The following is a 20,289-nucleotide window of genomic DNA, read 5'->3' on the forward strand; positions in this document are numbered from 1 at the left end:
ACTTATTTTGGGGACTAACCTGTCTCAGTTTTCTCAACTGCAAAACACGTAACTTAAGATTACACAGTGGAACAAAAGAATATATGAGAATATAAACCAAACCACTCATAGAGACATTGTTTTAAGCATTTCTGAATTATTACACTGTGTAGTGTATATCAATATATCAATATTTGTACTACATTCAGGAAATAATGCTATGCAAATTCCTGGTAGCACTTTTATAAAACTACTATTAGCTTCTAAATTTGAATTAAGGAAAAATAAAAATGTGAGGACGTTTCTGTTGTTGTTGTTGTTTTTTTTTTTAAATTAAAGCAGCAAATTTGCAATGATGAAATGAAGTTAAATTTTCTGCTTACCTCTTAAACCAGATCTGAAGTATTCAATGTATACTGTTCTCGGAATGTGTAACTAATGGGGTGAAAAATACATCTTGTATTCTCTGATCTGTTTTGTATTTTTCTATTTAATCGAATTTCATATTAGCACAATATTCTTGCAGTTGTACACACTTACTGACATCCTGAAAAAAATGATGTACAGATACTACTTGCAACACTTACAACTTGTTCTTTAAAATCTCATGGAATAGCAAAGAATGTAATTGCCACTTGGATTCAACAGAAACACGGCTGAACTAATCATTAACAGGCTATCTCTCAGAGAAAAGCTGCACAATCTCATAAATAAAAGAGCAAGAAGTTTAAACAGTATTACAAAAAGTGTTAACACTATTTATTTGCACATTCCTCCTCACTGAGTCCCCTTAACTGTGATCATAGCAGGCTTGTGTTATTCCTGTAAATTCATTCAAATTTCTCTGCTATCAATCCCTTGCAATGGAATTTTCACAGGAACTCTGTACCACATAAATACAGGTGAAGTGTTGTTCCATAGAAAAACATTCAACATTTCCTTTTATTCCTGCATTGCAACAGACTGTATGAGATAATACATTATTGAAACTGTGACAAGGTAGGAATTTTACCAGGGAAGGCTGAATAATATGTTCCACTAATTGAAAAGAATGATGCTAAAGAAAAGGATTTATTTAACTTATTGTTATCATTATTATGACATTAAACACTCAAATCTCAGTCAGAAAATTGAACCTGTTTGGGAGAGGAGGTTCTAATGTTATTTTTTACTCCCCATCAAACTCCAAGGGAACACAGACTGGAAAAAGGTAAAAAGATATAATCTCCTAACAGCATGAATACCATATAATTGATTTGGGAGAAAAAAAACAAAAAAGCGTAAATCACATCTGCTTCAAAAACACCAAGCAAAAAACATAACCCAAAAATAAACAATTCAACACCAAAAATCCCCCAAACTTTACATATTTTCTGTTCCTATTTTCAGTGGGAGAATTTTATTTGACATCTAATAAAGAAGAAAGTGAAGGATAATTGGTCACAGAAAGTGAAGGATAATTGGTTACAGAAGAAGTGGATATCGTATTGCAATATAGAAAAATGTTTTAAAATATTTTTGAATATTCTTGATTTTTCAGCAGTAAAGTAACACATACACACCTCATAATTTCAGTAAATTCCACCAGACATGACTTCACAGACACAGCAGAACATAGGGGTTCATGTTTGGTAACCCACAAAAAAGAAGTTAGTGAAGATAAAACTTTCTGTATTAAAGCGTGAAATTTTGCTGTTTCTATTCACAGAAGACAAAACTGTAATGCTCCACGGACACAGAGCTAAAAGGAAGATTTCAAAGCCTGCTTTAATTCCAGAGGTCTTTCCATAAACTTGAATCAGCATATTGATCTATACCAATGCACAATCATAGCACCACTTTGTAGAAGAGTTTTTTAATAATTATTGTTAGACTTTGCACAAGTCCCAGAATGGAACTGTGCTAAATGTTTCACAAAGATTATTCAAGAGGCTCAAGAGAATCTCTTACATGTATTCAAGCAATGCCACACACAGACAGAATATTTCCAGTTAGAAGAGCTGGGGAAATAATATTTCTGCAGTTAAGGAATCTTCACTGACTGTGTTCTTGCATGAGGACACATATTATCAATACACATTCTAGGAGAAATTCTGGCAGATACTCTTTAGGAAAGAGAGTTTTAACATCACTTGGCAAAACTGTACTTATTCCATTATCTTTCAAATTTCAAACCTTGTTTAGACAGCATATGACAATTCCAAACATAATAACCTCATTAACTGTCAGTAAGTGTGTAAATAAATACTGGAAAAAAACCCAACAAAGCACTAATACATACCATCCACATTCATTTATGCAAATTCTCAGCTCTTCATAAAGCCTCAAATTAACAGGGCATTTGTGTGCTGGCAGGCAGTTGTAATTATCTTCTCATGTTTCTGAAGGTACTTTAGAATCACCAAATCCATGCATGGACACAACAACAGCAGAGGCAAACCAGCTGACAGAAGTCTGAACACCCACAAACATGATAAAAAAATACTGTTTGATACAGCTACTTACATCATGGCCTACGAGTTCTGTCTGCGTGGATTTATCTGCTTGTGAAGTGAGAGCCTTCTGAAAGCACTGAGCCTTTTCCTGTAAAACAAAATAACATTGCACAGGTGAGTCATGTTTTTCCTCACTGGGCTTTGCACCTCCAAACATCCAGATAAATTCAAAACTCATGCATGGACAGCTGGTAAGAAATAGATTTATTATGGGGCTATTCACACTGGGAGGTAGATTTCCTTCCTGTTGTATGATTTCATAAATTTATCTTCCTGTTAAACAGAGGTGGACTCAGATAGTCCAACTCTGTGCTGCGGTGGGGTCCCCAAGAAGGATGGCACTGAGACAGACAGGTATGAAGCACTGAGCAGCTGCAGAGACTCCAGCAAATACCAGCACCACTTCAACAGCAAAGAAATAATTTACTTTTTAAAAATGTTTAAGGAATATGCAAACTTGCAGATCACAAGCCTGAGATGACTTCTGCCCCCCCCCCCCCCGCCAGAAATATGGCATTTCTTGGGTATGGCATTGCTTTCTGCTTTTCCCATCCTTGTCCCTCTGTACCTCAATAATTTTTGGAAGTGTGGCGTGGAACCTCTGGACAGGTTTGAGCAAAGATATCTTGCTGCTTTGACACAAAAAAGCCTGGATTCTGATACTTCATTTGAAACTGATCACTAATCTTGCTGATTTTCATCAAGTCCTTGAGCATACTATTTTAGTTTCCAGGAGAAGGTATTTGGAAAAACAACTTTAAATATGCGGGGTAAGGCAGGAAAAGCCACACAGGAGGGGAAGGAGAATGCAAAGTTCTTTACTGCCTTGATTTATGTTTTCCTGCTTACTGATTCAGTTTAACTTTCCAGTTGTATCTGTAAAAAATGCTTACCTTGAACTGAAATTCCTCAAGATGTACAAAATATAATTGAATGCTACCGACAGGAATGTATTACAATAAAACAGAATTCGTTTAAATTGAATTTCAAGTTAACTGACTCTCAAGTTCTCATATTATTTGATTCAAGGCAAGGTAGGCATATCACTACATTGAGTAAACAGCAGAAAGAAGTCAACCCATCAGTGCTGCTTGTCTCCAGTATTTTAACCCTTTAAATAAGGATGGGGGAAAACAGAATTCAGACTGATCTCTTCACTTGTACAAAACACTTAAGCCCAAATTTGCTTGCTGATAACAAATTTGCTTGGTAACAACCAAGTTAAAACTGAATTCATAGAAAAGGAAATCCTAGTTCTCACAGAAATGGTTTGTCTTCTTGAGGTTTGAATTACTAGTCCACTACCCAGCTCACATTTACATGTTTAAAAAACAGGCATTATGATATATCAACTATCTTGTTTTACCATATTTTACTGCTCAGAAGCTCCATGAATTTTCCAGTTCCAAACATAGATATTGGGTGTTCAAGTAATATAGCAATTGGAGCAATACCATCATTAAACTGTGTATCTGATCAAATGGAACATTTCTGCTCTTTCTGTATGGATTCACAAATATTTATTTTGAAAAAGCAGAGTGTAAAAAACCCTGACTAAGTCCAAATATTCATTAAGGCAACAAATTTACTGGGAAAGTTAGAAAGGCTGGAATAACAAATATTCTTTCCTTTCCTGGAGCTCCTCCTTTAATTATGCATATGCAGTGAGATCCATTTTGAACATATCCAAGCTCTCACTCCACATTAACATGGTAATATTTTTTATTTACTTTTAGTGAGCTAATTAATAAAATGGGGAAAACTGAAAAATTCCAGATGTCCAGGTACTGGAAAAGAAAGTTTGAAACTAAAACCCTCTTCTTTCTTCTGAAGTATAGCAAAATAGAAAATGAAAGATGTAGGTAGCACACTCTAACACTGATTCAGAACAAAGAAGTAAGTTACCTTGACATCTATTCACACAGCAGCCTTCTACTACCCTCACAGCATTTCTGCTAATGAGAATTACTATTATCAGGTAACATTTTAAAGCAATTTTGAACGTTTTTTCAAGCCCTGAAACTTCCTTGATACCTTTTTGCCATTTTATAAAAGACAAAAATTTCCTTCTTTTAGAGGCATCCGAGTGAACTTAATAATTATTGACTTTTTCCATATGCAACCCAGTCCTGCTTTCTGCCAGTCCTCTATGTATTTGGGAGGAGTCAACTCTCCCTCCTCTAAGATATTACAGAGTAAAAAGACTGCAAATAGATCTTTCCTTGTCCTTTTCCTTAAAAGGATAAGGAAAAAAAAAGGAAAACAAAATAGGTACCTTTGCCTTTCTAAAGACTAAGAAAGGACCAAGTAATTTATTTAAATAATATTTTTAGGATCAGCCAAAGTACTTCTAGGTGACTTTTTTTAAAGTGAGAGCATTAATGAGCATCTTTTCTTACCATTCTGTGTGTTGTTATTGCTTCTTATTAAAATAAACAGCACAAAAGTACATTTGTAGGTGACACGGATAAGAGCATGAAAAACTTTTATTCCCTGGGTCCATCCTAATTAGTGAAAAGGCAGGAAGAGCTGATGGCTGTTTTAACAACAACATTGCCAGGAACATTCATTGTACCGCTCTGTGTGTGTGTGTGTGTGTGTGTGTGTCTATCAGTGTGTTTTTTGAGGGGAGGGAGAGAGAAAAAAACTACATGGAAGGACATTTTCTCAAACATTGCAGTTGCTTCAGTTATTGAGATTACTGACTGTGATATTTCAACAACCAGAATGAAAAGCATTAGACCATGATCAATGAAGATCATGTTTCTGTCTATTTCTTCACAGGGGAATAAGTCCATATATAGTTTATATCTCAAACTAGCTCTGGTACTAGAGTGTCATGGTTTGAATACTTACTATATTATTACTATGTTTTTAATAAGTCACCAGAAGGTGCTGAAATAGGAAGACAACAGTTATCAGCTGTAAACTGATGCAAGTAAAAATATTACAAATAAAACAGAAAAGTGAAATGTAAGATAAAAAGTAAGAAATGTAAGACAAAGAAAACAACTTAATTCTTCCCCACTGAAAGGCAGACAGGGAAAAAAAGGTAGTCAGTTACTTAGATTTAGGGAGTCAGTAGAAGTTGATATTGATACATCTTCAAACATGACATTGCTTTTCTAAAACATTCCTTCTCTGAACAGGAGAGCATCAAAACAATTTTCATAGCTTTGACTGCAAAACATGTCAAAGTTATTTTTTGTGACAGTCTTCTTATTCCATTCCCTACCAGCGACAGCATGGTGACCACTTGTGGTGCTTTGTTTAATTGCAAATTCCAAAGAGAAAATGCTTGTCCATTACTTAAAATGGTCACATTAAATCAAGGAGCAAAGCTTACTGCTCCAGCTATTTTAAAGGAAAACTCTACTGTCCAGTAGAGCTGTGGCTTTCATACTCATGGACTATATTTTGTCTGGTAGATAGCGTATTAAATATTTTTTTTTCTAATGGCTGTTTCACCTTTATTGCTACTAAGTTAAAATATAAAATACCATAAATTATCTTTTTACCTCTGTCTGCTATAGTCTGCACAGATTATTTTAAGACCTTATGAATATAAAAGTGGTATTTAAAAATTTTGTCTCAGCATACATCCAGAACAGCCTCCAACAGCCACTAACACTGCAGTCAGATTTACAACTTACATGTGATTACTTCCCTTAACTCAGGCATTAACCCCTCTGAGAATAACAACTTATGTTCAACACAGAACTGGGGAGAAAAAGCTGTTCTTCAGAAGACTAATAAAAATGCAAAGTCTTTTAATTCTGATGTGCTTTGGGATTAAACTTAATCAACAGCAGCAGTTAGGAAGAGAGCAAAGGAATAACAAGTAGAAAAAAACCTGCTTTCCACCATCTATTCTACCTAATTTACAGACTACAATGAGCTACAGAATTGACTTTATGACAGCTATTTCCATAGAAATTGAGTCCCTATTGGTTTGAGTCTCAGTTTGGGAAGAAAACATATGATATCCAGCACAGCTCCAGCGATCAGCTGCGGTACAGCTGAGTCACATCACACTTGAAAATACTTTGTGAAGCCCAGTAAAAAGCCCAGCTGTCTCTTGAGCACAGCATGAGAAAACAGCTACAACTTGGTTCAGCTGTCCACACATAAATGTACTATGAACTGAGGTGCTAAATAGCCACAACAAATTTAGAAGCATTACTCTGGAGCCACAGTGACAAACAGGTGTGACCACCCCCAAGGGGTCTATTCCATTGATCAGGAGAAAAACATGAGAAAACTTGGTGGGAATGCATCCAAGTATGCACAAATGCCGGTTTCACTGACGGTTATAATGCTGTCAAATCACTGTAAACAACAAACACCAAAATTACACAGAATTTCAAAGGACATTCCATTGCTTTCACATAGGACTCTTACACAAACCAAAATAGTTTTTCAGTTTTTACATTATGAGACTTTTGTAAAACACAAGGCAAATTTCTATGCATATGGTAAATACGGCATCTGCAATTAAAGACAGCACACCTCCTGCTTTGATTTCTGTCAGATCACAATATCCAGGTATGAACCAAGAAGGGCTAAAACAAGCCTGTCTCCAAGCAGCTTGCAATACTTCAATAATTAGTTACTGCCAAGTCAGAACACATCTAATGAAGAAAAGACAGTTTCTAAAAATGCAACCACTTCATAATAGGTCTTTGTAGATCAACAATATTTATCATGGTTTAAAATCTCTGATAGAGTTACAAGTCCTGCTACAGACATGCCAGCTAACCTTACAAACCTGCAAAGGTTTACTAGATCCTAACCAGCAAGGATTATCACCCTTTTAAATTTTGAAAGCCTTATAATCCCAAGTATTGCCTTAAACTTTTCATCCCCAAGTTCTGCAATATAAAAACTCTTCTCTTTTGCTGAGTTCTGTATGACCATACCAATTAAAGATGACTCCAAACTTTGAGAGCCCAGTCTATCAAATCAGAAAGAGAAAACACACAAAAAGTGAATCTCCTAGCCCAGTGAGCTGACAAATGTCAGAGACAGGAAAACAGTCTTTAAAATGGTATGTTCTGACTCATTTATTTGACTGGAAGGTGCTGTACTGTAAAACTTGCCTCTACCACTTGTGTATGCGCTGCAAAATTAAAAATAAATATTTACAGGTATGCAAGACCATTTTCGAATTTCTGAACAAGGATTTTGCAATTATACCTGAGTTTTAAAGTTATTTTTCAAAAGCTTCCTGGGAAGATGCTTCAAAATATAGCATTAAACATTGGGAGGTATCTGTTTATTCCATGTGGGAAAAAAAAAATCTATTGCATTTCTTGGACCAGGAGAATTTCTTGACAATAAATGTATTTTGATTAATTATTTACTATTTTATCTATTGCATCAACAGAATGTTAAATTACTATTAGAATTTATGATTTATATTTTAAAGCAATACCTGTATATTGTTTATTTCTATCACTCAGTCATTCAGTAAATCTGAATAGCAAGTTGTCATTTCCTCACTGATTATGGCTCCCATGGCTACTTTTAGACATACGCTGATGTAAACATGTCACTAAAAAATGGAGGAACTTTTTTCTACTGATCACATCTCAAAAAACAAACAAACAAACAAACAAAAAAAATAAGGCAACACAAAAAACAAAACCCCACCAAAAAAAAACAACAAAAAACCAAACCAAAAAACAACACATAAAATTCACATACTCACATATGGCCCACACATGGCTATGTGTCCTTTGAATAATGCAATGCAATAAAAAATTTATATGGTCACACTCTGTGAATAATATGGCCATAATAGGTGATGCCAATCTTAACACCCCAACAACAAAAACAAAAAAAGCAAGACCTGAGAAAGTTATTGGAAGAAAAGGAAACACAAGCAGCTGTGCAGTCATAACCCTTCAAATGGCTGACATATCAAGTACAGGAGTTCATGTAGAAATTATCTCTACAAATAGCCTTGAACCTTTAATAAGCATTGTTGTTAGTTTTAATTTGTGTTGTGGTTGCACCCAGATGTCCAAGAAGGTATTACTAAGACTTATAGTAGCTCATCTAACAGAAAAGAGTATCTCTTTCAACCCATATATACTTGGGTTATCACTGCTACACCGACTGCTAGGACCACCTAGACAAATTAAATCCTGTCCCAAAATATAAAACACCTAACAGACAAGATGAGGAGACAGTATTACCCCAGCTTGATAACTCAGAAATGGTGGCACTGGGACGCTAAGGCTTACACAGCAGCAAAACACACAAAAAAACCCAACATAAGCACTATTGACTTAATCATCCCACAAATATTTGAAGAAAAATAGTAAGTGATTTATTTTTCAAGGTCATGTGAAGCCACATGAAGAGTTATGGAGTGTTGCATAAATATTTCATGTCCTGGAAAAGACTTCCTCACACCACTAAATTCAACACACTCACTTCAGGCTAGGAATTTCTGGGCTCAGTCACCTTCTCAGAGCCCACAGCAGAGGAGTATGCAGTACAACACTGAATTGGAAGATTACTGCAAAGGAGAGCTACACATTAGGGTTCAAAGATTCAACTTGCACACCACTGATTCACAGTACTTTTTACACAGCATTTTTATCTAAATGGACATCAGAGATTAGCAGTGGAATTCTCTTCATTTAGTGCTCTCATTTTCTTAATTGAACAGTATTAAATAGTCCCTCTTAAGATAGAAACAGCTTAGCAATTTTATACACGCCTATTTTTGGCCCATCATGTTTAAAGTACTTGATAAGCAAGCTTAAATCCATTTAAGTTCTGCTTTTCTTATATTTGCTAGCTGAAAATGTTGATGAGACAAAGTCTCTAATTAAATTGCTTGTAAACTCATGTTCAGGTTTTTTGGAAATAACTGCAACTTAGAAAATCATACTCCTTGACAAAGGAAATAAACATATTTATTTCAAGTATTTGTCTCGAGGAGGTTGCACATTGCCTTTCTCAGTCTAGCATGAACTAACTAAGAATGTGGATAGGAAAACATGGATTAGATAGATTATTCCTGCCCTTCTGCTTTCACTGAAATATACTGCAATAACATCACCTCTAGGTGGTATGCTCATGATTCACCTGTCAGAGTTATGCTGACATACACACACAAAGCTAACATGTAAATGGGCAAAACCTACTAAGTTTAATTAAGAAAGGAAGCACGCTTTATAACTTTGGGTTTTCTTCTTCCTTTATACCTTTTCAGAACAACCACATTTATCACCTATATGGTGTACACAACTTTAAATGCTGCCAGGTTCTGCATGGATACACAAACAGAATTTCAGTCTGTCCAAAACATCTGTTTTGAAAGGGTTGGAGTTATTTTTTTGTAATACTTTCATGGTTTTTTTGGTGACTACCACTATTCATCAAAAGAAATGCTCTCTGCTTAAAACAAATACAGTACAGTATAACAGCACTATCAAAATCCTGTAGCATTACTAACAGATGATTTTGCAAAACATTTAATATAAGATGTTAGTTCGGGAAGCTGTTTTATTAACTTTTGAAATTATCCAAGGCATTTGTTAACTTTTTGTAATGTTTTTCTTCCCTACCTACTACTGAAATGCTAACATCCTTTAGGTCTCTAAGAGGAGATATTTATGAGCTTTGCCTCTCAAATATTTCAGTTGGTTTGAGGTTTCCTTTACCTCTGTGCACAGAGGGACATTGGTGGGATGTGATTCACATCAGTGCCACTCACTTGACGCAGAGATTTAACAGAACATGCACTAGACACAGTGCAAGAATCATTAAATCATCACAGTCCAAATTGAAACTGTTGTTTATTGAAGGCTTCTGGCATTAATTAAACCTCACACAGCTAAATATTTACAACAATTTTACAGATTGCTGTCCTGAGGAATGAGATTCACAATTGTGGCATTAGAAGCATGCTGTACAAAGGCAATGGAAGGGTCATTTTTGAGTTCTCCCAGCAGTAACTGCATGAGGAAGGCAGATTTTGATCATCTGTTGGTCAAATAAATAAAGAAAAATAATCATATAAATCAAATAATTGCTGCCACCATGGAAATCAAAACAAATCCCTGGACCAATCTCTGTTGTAAATAAGGCTGCGGTCTTATTCACTGATACCAACAGCATATAATCCCTGGATCATTGTAAATATATCCAGCAGTATTGAAAACAACCCACAGCTGCCACTCTGAGCTGTGGCCCCTATGAATTTATGTCAATTACTTGATAAATTTTGGCCATCAGTTTGGGTTTAGCATGGCCAGAACAGGACAACTCTTTGACTTGTCTTTGTCTTGCACTGATGTGCAGCCCACTCAATGAACACATTCCCATGCACCTGCTGGAACTGATCACGCTGCCTGTCCCTCTAATTGTTTTTTTGCAGTGGTCAACTCTAACTGGTACAAGCAACAGAGTGAGTTTTCATGAAAATCACTGTCGGGATGGATGAGAAGGGCCTCAGCTGGCAAGGGGCTTCAGCAGGAGCTTCAACCTGAAAGTCAGCCCACAGGCAACCAACAGAGAGAGCTCTGCAGCACCTTCTGCCCAGACAACACTTGGGAGCACAGGAGGGTTTGGAGGGATTCTATGGGAAAGGGAGTGTGAGAGTCTGCCTGAAATATTCCTCATCTGCCTCACAATCATCCCTCATCCCTCACATCATCATTGAGGGACCACTGAAGAAAAGACCCTCCCTGTCCAAAGATCTCTGCTCTGTAGTGGAAAGTTACATGCCAAGGGCTGGGAGACCTGAGAGCATGGCTATGCTACTGCAGTCACAGGTGTGGGGATTTGCTGCACGCTACACTGCTCTCCATAAGAGGAAAAAGGACATTCTGACCTTTTGGCAACAATAGCTCTGGGATTTTTCCCCACTTCTTGGCCTGGCTAGACTTCTCCTGAGTTTTGGGGGTGGTCCCTCAAAGAAGACCCCTCTTGCTTGTTTGCAACCACCGTGACAGATAAACTGGGATGCAAGAAGCCTCTTCACCAGAGAAGAAGCTGAGACATTAAATCCCTATATGAAAAGGCCCCTCTCACACCTTCCCAGGACTGGGACTGAAGCCCCCAGCCCGGGGGAGGTGCACAGGGGAGGAGAGCTGACCAAAGCAAGCTGGATGTTGCAGGTGTGGGCATTGAACCACAAAAACAATGGCTCTCGCCCACTGAGAATATGGACCGTGTGTACCCTCTGCCAAACACCATTCTCTCCCCCCAAAGATACAATAGATTCGGTTTCAAAATAATTCCCTCCCCCATCAAAAATGAGTATAATTGGAGTCCAGATGAACTGCACCTCTGAGATCTCCCCAGACATGAACTGGTGAGCCTCATCGGCTGGACACCAAAGGACCTTCGCCGTTCCCACGTTTGGTAGCCTATACCCTTTTCTTTTTCCTCCCTCTTTTCCTTATTTTCCCCTTTTCATCCCCAATTCCTCCCCAACGCATTTCTGCTGTGGTTATTTCAATAAAAGTGCATTTGTGTTGATTATCACTGCAAACCCCTTGTACCATGTTGGATTTTTGCACCCTGAGATCCCCTACGAACCATCACGGAACCCGTCCGCAAGGACGGCTCGTGACAGTGAGGCAAGAATTACAGGGAAACAGAGAGCCTCAATAAAAGACTAGGGAGAAATACTCAGAATTTAGCAATAGTGCTCAGGAAAAAGCTTCAGCCACTACACCAGGCACTCACACCGCCAAACACTTTTTCCTGGGCAATTAACTGCTTAAGCAAGGACCAAAAGGCATTTTTACCCTTTGTGAACCTTCTCTCAGGGGAAGTCACAGCATGGTTTTTGCCAGTAATTGACACTGGAATGTTATTAAAGTAGATAGCTTTTTACTGTGAGTTCAGGTTCATCATTCATGCCCTCCATTTTTACCCAGTCACCTCAACTGAGACACTGAAAATTAAGTATGAAGCACATCAGATTCAATTCACTAAGACAAAACCAACACACTTTAATATGCATTATCAGGTATTCCAAATAGTATTGCAAGGCCCACAAGTAATTTTCAGCAGCTTGGTACTACTGTGTCTTAGCAGAATAGTTGTGACCAGACAACAGCATTTTCCTTCACTTTTACGACACCAAAGCTATCCAGGAGAGAGGAGCATATCAATCTCCTCTTCTTTCAGATGTGTTTTTAATTAACTCAGAAACTTCCCCAATGATGGGAGTTTGAATTTGTGAGAGCTGTGAGAATGTTACAAATTCTACAGCAAATAATGTGGATGCCAGGACTCAGTCAAGCATTTTAGCAATAGCATTTTGAGTTCAACTGGTGAAACTATCAAAATACGTAGCAAAGTATTTTCATTATCATATAAAAATTGGAGCTTCCCAAGTATCTGTAAATGATAATAACAAGTATAATATTGTACAAGAAAAGTAACCATTACATTCAGGTTTTTGCTATGATGGCTATGCAAAAAGGCAACTGTTGCACAAAGAATTGAAATAGGATTAATTTTACAATTTCCAGAAAAATTACAGGTTCTTCAGGAAAGAGTACTGAAAAAAGATCTGGCTTTTTTTTTTTCTTCCTTTTTGAAATATAATTTCTCATTGTTGAAGGAAATGGTGACTAGACCTTTATTTTCCACTGACATATTTCATAAGCAAAACACGTTGCTATGGTCCCCAGATTGCTGCTGCAATCAAACCAAAAAGGATGACTTATAATCATGACCTGTCATATAAAACTGTTCAAAGAGGGAAAATCACAACTGAAACTATGATATATTAATAAAAACATGAGAATTACATTATACAAGTCTAAAGACACACCCTGATACTTCTTATAGTGTTTTTCAGATGAAAGAGGAATAAATTCTCATTTTGCCTCAGAAAAAAAAAAAGTAAAAAAGAGATGAAGGTGAATCTACGGCACTTGAAAAATATTAATAGACAGTTTTTACTGTAACATAAATTTACTCTACCAAATAGATCATCTTTATTGTCTCATAATCAGCCTTTTGGTACAGTATTGTTAATAACAATTTTTCTGCTAAAATTTTTACAAGTGTTTTTTAATGCTCTCCCAGGACTGTCTGAGCTCATTGTGTGAACCTATTATGAAATAAAGATTTGTTTGCAAATGCTGCTTTTAGATAAGCCAGTGTTGCCCAGGAAGATGCCTCATTTCTCAACACATGCAGAAGAGAGATGAATTCTGTCTGTTGGCCAAAGACCAGGGACTCCCTCAGATATCCAATGTAAACCAAAAAAGACAGCTTTGAAAAAGAAGCATTTTCAAACTAGGCAGGTTGAAAGATGCAATGAATGGCTGCAGTAGAAGATGGAGCTATAAAACTACAAAAATGGTCCAGGTGCATTACAGCAGTGAGCAGCAGAAATCCTTTGGGGGTTAATAAATAAACAGGTAAAAAGCAGTTCAGGAGATCCCTCTAGCTGCAAACTGATGGACTGGGAGAGCATTGAAGAAAATATTGAATTTCTTAAAATGCCAGCTTTTCTGAAAGCAGCTGCTTGTGGCCACCACGGGAGACAGACAGCTGAAGGGCTGGATACACCTTTGCACTGACCCAGTACAGATTTTCTTATTTCATATTCCAAAGACTAACACAAATCCACTCTGTTTTGTAAGACTGCAAAATCAGATTCCCAAGAACCCAGGACAAGAAAATTGTTTCCTCTGCTTTTCAACCAGCCTTTCTTTTTTTCTTAACAACTACAAGATACTTTGTGTGGACACAATAAAACCCACCCCTTTAATCTAAAAGAAATCCAGACAACCTATTTTTACCTGTAGTTCTTTGGGAACCATATGGCAGCTCTCTCTCAATTTTCAAAATTTCAAGCTGAATTGAAGTTATCACACATGCTAAAGAAACAGGTGCGTTATTAACACAGAAGTAAAAAGAGACTCTAAAAGACCCTCAAATGGTGCCTCCAAAAGCATTTAACTGTGAGACCTTGGGGATTGCAAACCGTGCCTCTACACCATACTATTGCTATTTGGTTCAGATTTCTTTTTTCCTCAGAAACTTCTTGAACTGTCCTCTCTATCTGTGGATTTAGGAATTAAATATCACCTAGAATCATTAGGCGCAAGCTGTGTAAAAAGCTAAGCCCATTTTTATTCACTGATAATTTAACAAAGTCAAGAAAGGTAAAACTCTTGATTTTGTTCTGTTCCTTAAATAGGTTTTGCAGAACCCAAATTAGACTATGTCCTTCTGGGTTTTTAAGGGTTTTTTTCCTATACAATTATTTAATCCATTTGTTTCCTGATTTTTTAGTATTGAAACTCAAACTGGTTCAACAGACCAACAACTCAGAACATCACTGAACTCTCAAAGTCAGATGTATAAGAATAAACTGGTTCAGATTGATGCCAATTTGATAATCATAGAAGGTTTGACATTTTTGTGCCTTGAGCAATTATGGCACATTATTCCATTCATGGCAACCAAGATTCTCATTCCTCTGAATACGACTCATTTACAGAAGGTTGTCACACGTCTATTTCCAAACTGCATAAAAAATGAAATACAAAAGCAGAAAATAAAACAGAATTACTTGAGCAAACATAATTTATAAAGTACAGATATGGTAGATGTAACTTGTCTTCTGTGGAAAATTAGCTGAGTTTTTCATGAGTTCCACAGAATTTCTCAAGTAGATTGTCTTAAGCTTTCAGGTTCTTCTAGCTATTTGTTTTAGAAATGCTGCAGAAAAAATGGACTTGTTATTTACAAGCACCACTCTATATCAAAAGTGTAAAGCTTGAAAAGTGATGTAGTGTTCAATATTCTTAGGAAGAGTTGTTCGGTTTATTTTGTTTGCACTGTTTTTTTCCAGCATCACTTACAGAGAGAGTATTTGCTTTCCTGTCAGAATATGCATACAAGCAGAAGTAAAGAAAGCAACTATTTTTTTATGTGCCCAAATTCCACCCAACCTGTGAAAGATTTAATTGTTTTTTGCAGCCTACATCTCCAATTCTACCACAGCCACTATGGTAGACATTATAAACAGGTGAATTTTCCTTTTTTCTGTTCTTCTGAGTGCATTTCATTTCTACCCTAGCCTTAGCTTGTTTCCCTGAGGCACTCCAGAGATCTTCCATGACACTTAATTCTATATACTTAGCTCAGCCCCATTCATATGCCAAGTTTTACCTGCTGGAATATAATGTTCCATTAGTTGTTTGCTTTGTTTATTTACTGGTCCTGGAGGAGGTCACTACACAGACTCAACTCTAGAAGGAAACCACATCATGCAGAGATGTTGTCAAAGAACTTACACAAAACACACGAAATGGGCAACACAAATAATTTTTTTGCCAGTGGATATAGAAAGTCTGGGGTTATAAGAGAACTTCAGATGACCATCTTGAGTCCCACAGCTGGTCTCTCATCAGCTCAGGCTTAGCATCCTTAGGCTGGTGTAATTTGTGTGATCTTTACACTGTTAGAGACTCAATAATACATTTTATTCCGCTCATAAAAAACAGGGAAAATTAAAAAAAAACAACACAGCTCACCCCCCCCACAATTGCACATGCAGCTTCCTCAGTATCAGGGATCAGGATAGTTAAGAATTGGACTCAAATGCTACAAAACCAAAATTCTGACATAAAATTCTCAGTTCTAGTCATCTGAGTTCAATTCCTGTTTTCTCTTTTCACCTGCACTAGATTTGAGATGACCATCTCTTGTATTCCTTGCTTTCCACTCATGTTATGTCCTTGGAGACCTGCTCCTTCCTTACTTGGTAACTTTTCCTGGTCCTTTCTTTCCTTGCTATGAAATGGCTGATAACCTTTGTTCTTTTTCTGCCCCTGAAACACTTGGCTCCTTCCTTTAGACTTCAGTCTCTGATATGTGCAATCCTGAAATCCAAAGTCTCTCCCCACTGCAGTAACTTCAGTTCAGGGGCAGCCACAAGAGTTGGCTTCTCAAGTGCCAGGGTTGCCATCTTTATTAAAGTTCTTTCTGAAGAGGTAAAGGTGTTGCAGAGGGGACAAAAAATGGAGATCACTTCACTGCAGAAGTTCTCTCTGAACTGATACTTTCATGGCTTTAGAACATCCTGAGGCATGAAAATATAAATACAGCATCTTTGTTATTCTCCTTACCTTTTTTCTTTTTTTTTTTCCCCAGCAAGGAGAGCACCTGTATTCACTGTCACAGGATAATTTACAAACTGAGTATATTTGCTTTATATTATATCCTAAATGTGGATCTAGACTAGTCCTTCAGAGGCATCAGGTTGATGCCCCTCATTTTCTGCTTCCTCTTCCAACCACTGCCTCACATGGCATCTTTTTGTTCCTCCATCTGGCTCCAGGGAAGTTACCCTGCAACCAGAAGTGGAGCTACAGCTGAGTGTGCAGCTGGGATTCCACAGTGTCACCCTGAGTGCAGGACCTCCCAGTGACACTAAAGGCACAGCAGCACAGCCACCACTGCACTGCATGGTGCCAGTCTTCATCCTATCTTCCTGCACCTTACCCACTTCCAGAACTCCTCTGCCTTCAGCAAAGCAGCCTGCACAGCTCAGATTTTATAGAAACAACTGAGCCAACTGGGACATTAAACAGATCCAAGTGGAGGACACAGCCAATGCCCCCTTGTCCCTACACACTACTGCATTACCAAGTTCTCAGAAGAGAAACTAAGACCACCCTTCTCATTAATGTGCAGTCCCCAGAGCTGGCACATTGACCATATTGGGCTTCATCAGAGACAGGTAAAAATGCTTTTAATGAAAGGGAATCTTTTATAGATCTTGTCCTAGAAGCTGATTCCTTAGCTTATCATGGCAGGAAAAAAACAGCCCTGTGCTGTATGCTGACCTTACATGGTTCAAAATGGAAAAAGAATACATTTTCTATAAAATTGCACTAAATACATGTTTATGCACAGACCCCAAAGTCAGTGAAGGAAAGGAAAGGAGGTGCTCCAGACCTGGAGCAGAGATTCCCCTGCAGCCTGAGGTAAAGCCTGTAGTGAGGAAGCTGTGCCCCTGCAGCCCATGGAGGTTCATGGCGAAGAGAGACCCCCCTGCAGCCTGTGGAAAACTCCATGATGGAGCAGGTAGATGGGCAAAGGAGTCTCTTACTCTGTCTGAAGCCTGTGCTTGGAGGAGAGACTCCCAGCAGGACCTGTGGCCCCACAGAGAGAGGAGACCACAGTACAGCAGGTCTGCTGGCAGGACCTGTGAGCACATGGGGCACTGACCCTTGGAACAGTCTGGTCCCGAAAGACTGGACCCCGTGCAAGGGATCCATGCTGGAACAGTCTGGGAAGAACTGCAGCTCGTGGGAAGGACCCATGATGAAAAAGTTGGTAGAGGACTGTCCCCTGTGGGAGGGAACTGATGCTGGAGCAGGGCAAGAGTGTGAGGAAGCTTGCCCATGATGGGCAAGGAGTCACAGAGAGAGTGTGTGATGAACTGAGCACAGCCCCATTCCCCGACCCCTGCAATGCTCTCATGGAGGGCTGGAGCAAATCCAGAGCAAAGTTAAGCCTGGGAAGAAAGGAGGGGTGAGTGAAAGGCTTTTTTAAAGATTTGATTTTATTTGTCTTTATCCCAATTTGATTGGCAATAAATTAAACTGACATCCACAAGTCAAGTCTGTTTGCGTCGGTAATGGGTCTGTGACCTCTCCCTGTCCTTATCTCAGCCCATGGAGCCCTTAATTCCACTTTCTCTCCCCTGTCCAGCTGAGGAGGGGCAGTGATGGACCAGCTCTGGTGGGCACCTGGCGCCCAGCCACAGTCAGCCCACCACACTTGGTTAAGTGTGAGCCTGCAGAGATGTGCCCCCAGAAAAGTGCCATGAAATTTTGCATGTACCAGCAGCACAGAAATGTATCACTGCACTGGGCCTTTACTGCTGGAGGGCAAAATGATGGAAAACTTTGTTACAGTGTCCAAAAGAAATGTTACAGAATCTATTTATGTATCTCATAAATACAACAGTATTACAACAGTCTCAACTACTAAAGTTATACCTGGTAGAGTCAAAGTAGCTGCTCTGCACTCTAGAGAAACTCAAACGTTTTGAATTTAATTTAACACACATTTTTAGCAATTCATTCTCAGGCAGAAAAAAATTTTTTAAAAAGGCTCCAAATGGCATTGTCTTTGATGCTACCCTTCCAGGGAAATCTTTAAGTTGGACATAATGAGAGATCCAAGGTCAAAAGGGAAAGGATATGTGATGTACCATACCTCTCTCTGAGATACCCTTTCCTCTTCTATTTTCATTCATTTTGCAGTTCAGAAAGGTAGTCACCAGAAATTCAATGTTCTATATCAATGATTCTCACCAAATTGCCTTGCAGTACAGGTCACACAGTTCATATACTCCCCTCTGTTCTGTCTGTTCATGTGTTTCAGCTGACTGCTTTAGACAGGTGGTTTCTTTATCCATCTCTGAATTTCTGTTCCCTGTAGTTACTGAGTGGTAGTCTCAGGATGCTACTCTGAAAGAACAGTAATTCGGATTTCCCCAAGTGTACTGTGTCATTACAATCTGTCAGGTTAGCATATCCAGCTTATCACTTCATTCTCCATCCAAAAAGGAAGCTCCAAAATAATGTATACCCTTTAGATTTCTTTTCCAAAAGTAAACCAAGAGCACATCATCATGTTTTAGTCACAAGCCCAATGACAGAATACTTCAGTGGAATATCAAACTAAATACCTTTGCAGAAAATCTGGAGAAAAACAGGAAGATCTTCCTGCATGCTTGAGCAAATCTTATTATTTAAACAATTCAGAATGTCACAAAAGAAGTTGTCTAAACCTTGTAATCTACCAGGAAACTATTTTCTACATGTGAAACAATGTGGTAGTGGAAACTCATTTCTTAAAATAATTTGGGACCGGTGGGAAATTAAGTGCAGTCAGACACTAGTTCAGACAAAATATTCCAGCGAATCAGGTTCCAAAGACGGACATAAATTGGAAAAAAACACCCCAAACCAAAAATCAAGAAGTTCAGGTATGTAGTAGGAAGCTGTACAAAATTTTGGTTTGTACGTCACAGACATAATTTTTAGTATGATAAAGGGCACTGCTTTCTAAATCCTGGGTTGTTTTGTTTTTTCATTATGAGTTTTTGCTGGTCTGTTTTAATAGAACACCACCATATAAGCATACTGTCCTATTATTTCTTCCTTAATGGTAAAAACCTTACAAAACACTGGGCAACATTTACTGTTTCTCAAAAGAGATAGTTTTCCCAAAACAATACCTTCAATGAAGCTCAGCCTTCTCAGATTTTTTTTTTCTTAACAATTATTTTATCTTGGGAGTTTTGCTGTTTTGTTTGGGGGTTAAGTGTTTAATTTGTTATCAATAAATTAATACATGTGAAATAAAACTTTTTAATTGATTTCTAAGGCCTCCATCTTCCAGCAGCAATTACTGGCAAGAATGGGGAAATTTCCAAGGCTTAGCTCACAAGGAATTAGACTTTGTATTTGTCAGAAAAGAAAAAACAAAATCTGAACTACACAGCATACAGTGACTAGTATTGCATTATTAAATGCAATAAACTCACATCAGAAGATTCATTTCTCCCTTTTTTTAAGGGCTGGTGAGGAGAGGGGAAGCAGGAAGGTGGCCCATGTAACTGTAAATTTTATCACTGCCAGCAGGAATATGAGCAGAAATAAAGCCAGTCTTCTGTACTTCCCAAGGGAGTGCTTTGCAGCCTTCATTTTCCTTCAAGGTTTTGTAATTATATTTCCATAATTTAGTCACATAAACAATATTATGACTTAGGTACTTCTTCATTTTACCCCACAAAAAG

General features: G+C 37.9%; 1 protein-coding gene across 1 annotated transcript in view; it reads right to left on the bottom strand.

Annotated features, from left to right (window-relative positions):
• The window catches only part of CCSER1 (coiled-coil serine rich protein 1), a gene marked incomplete at its 5' end in the record, with an annotated part of 535,256 nt that overhangs the window by 222,204 nt on the left and 292,763 nt on the right, over positions 1 to 20,289 (bottom strand). Inside the window, one exon of the mRNA XM_084203900.1 lies at positions 2,485 to 2,562. Within this exon, the coding sequence (XP_084060026.1) occupies positions 2,485 to 2,562 (78 nt within the window). The remainder of the gene's footprint in view (positions 1 to 2,484; positions 2,563 to 20,289) is intronic.

This window comes from Fringilla coelebs, assembly GCF_963513975.1.
Source record: "Fringilla coelebs genome assembly, chromosome: 4".
Classification (NCBI taxonomy): domain Eukaryota; kingdom Metazoa; phylum Chordata; class Aves; order Passeriformes; family Fringillidae; genus Fringilla; species Fringilla coelebs.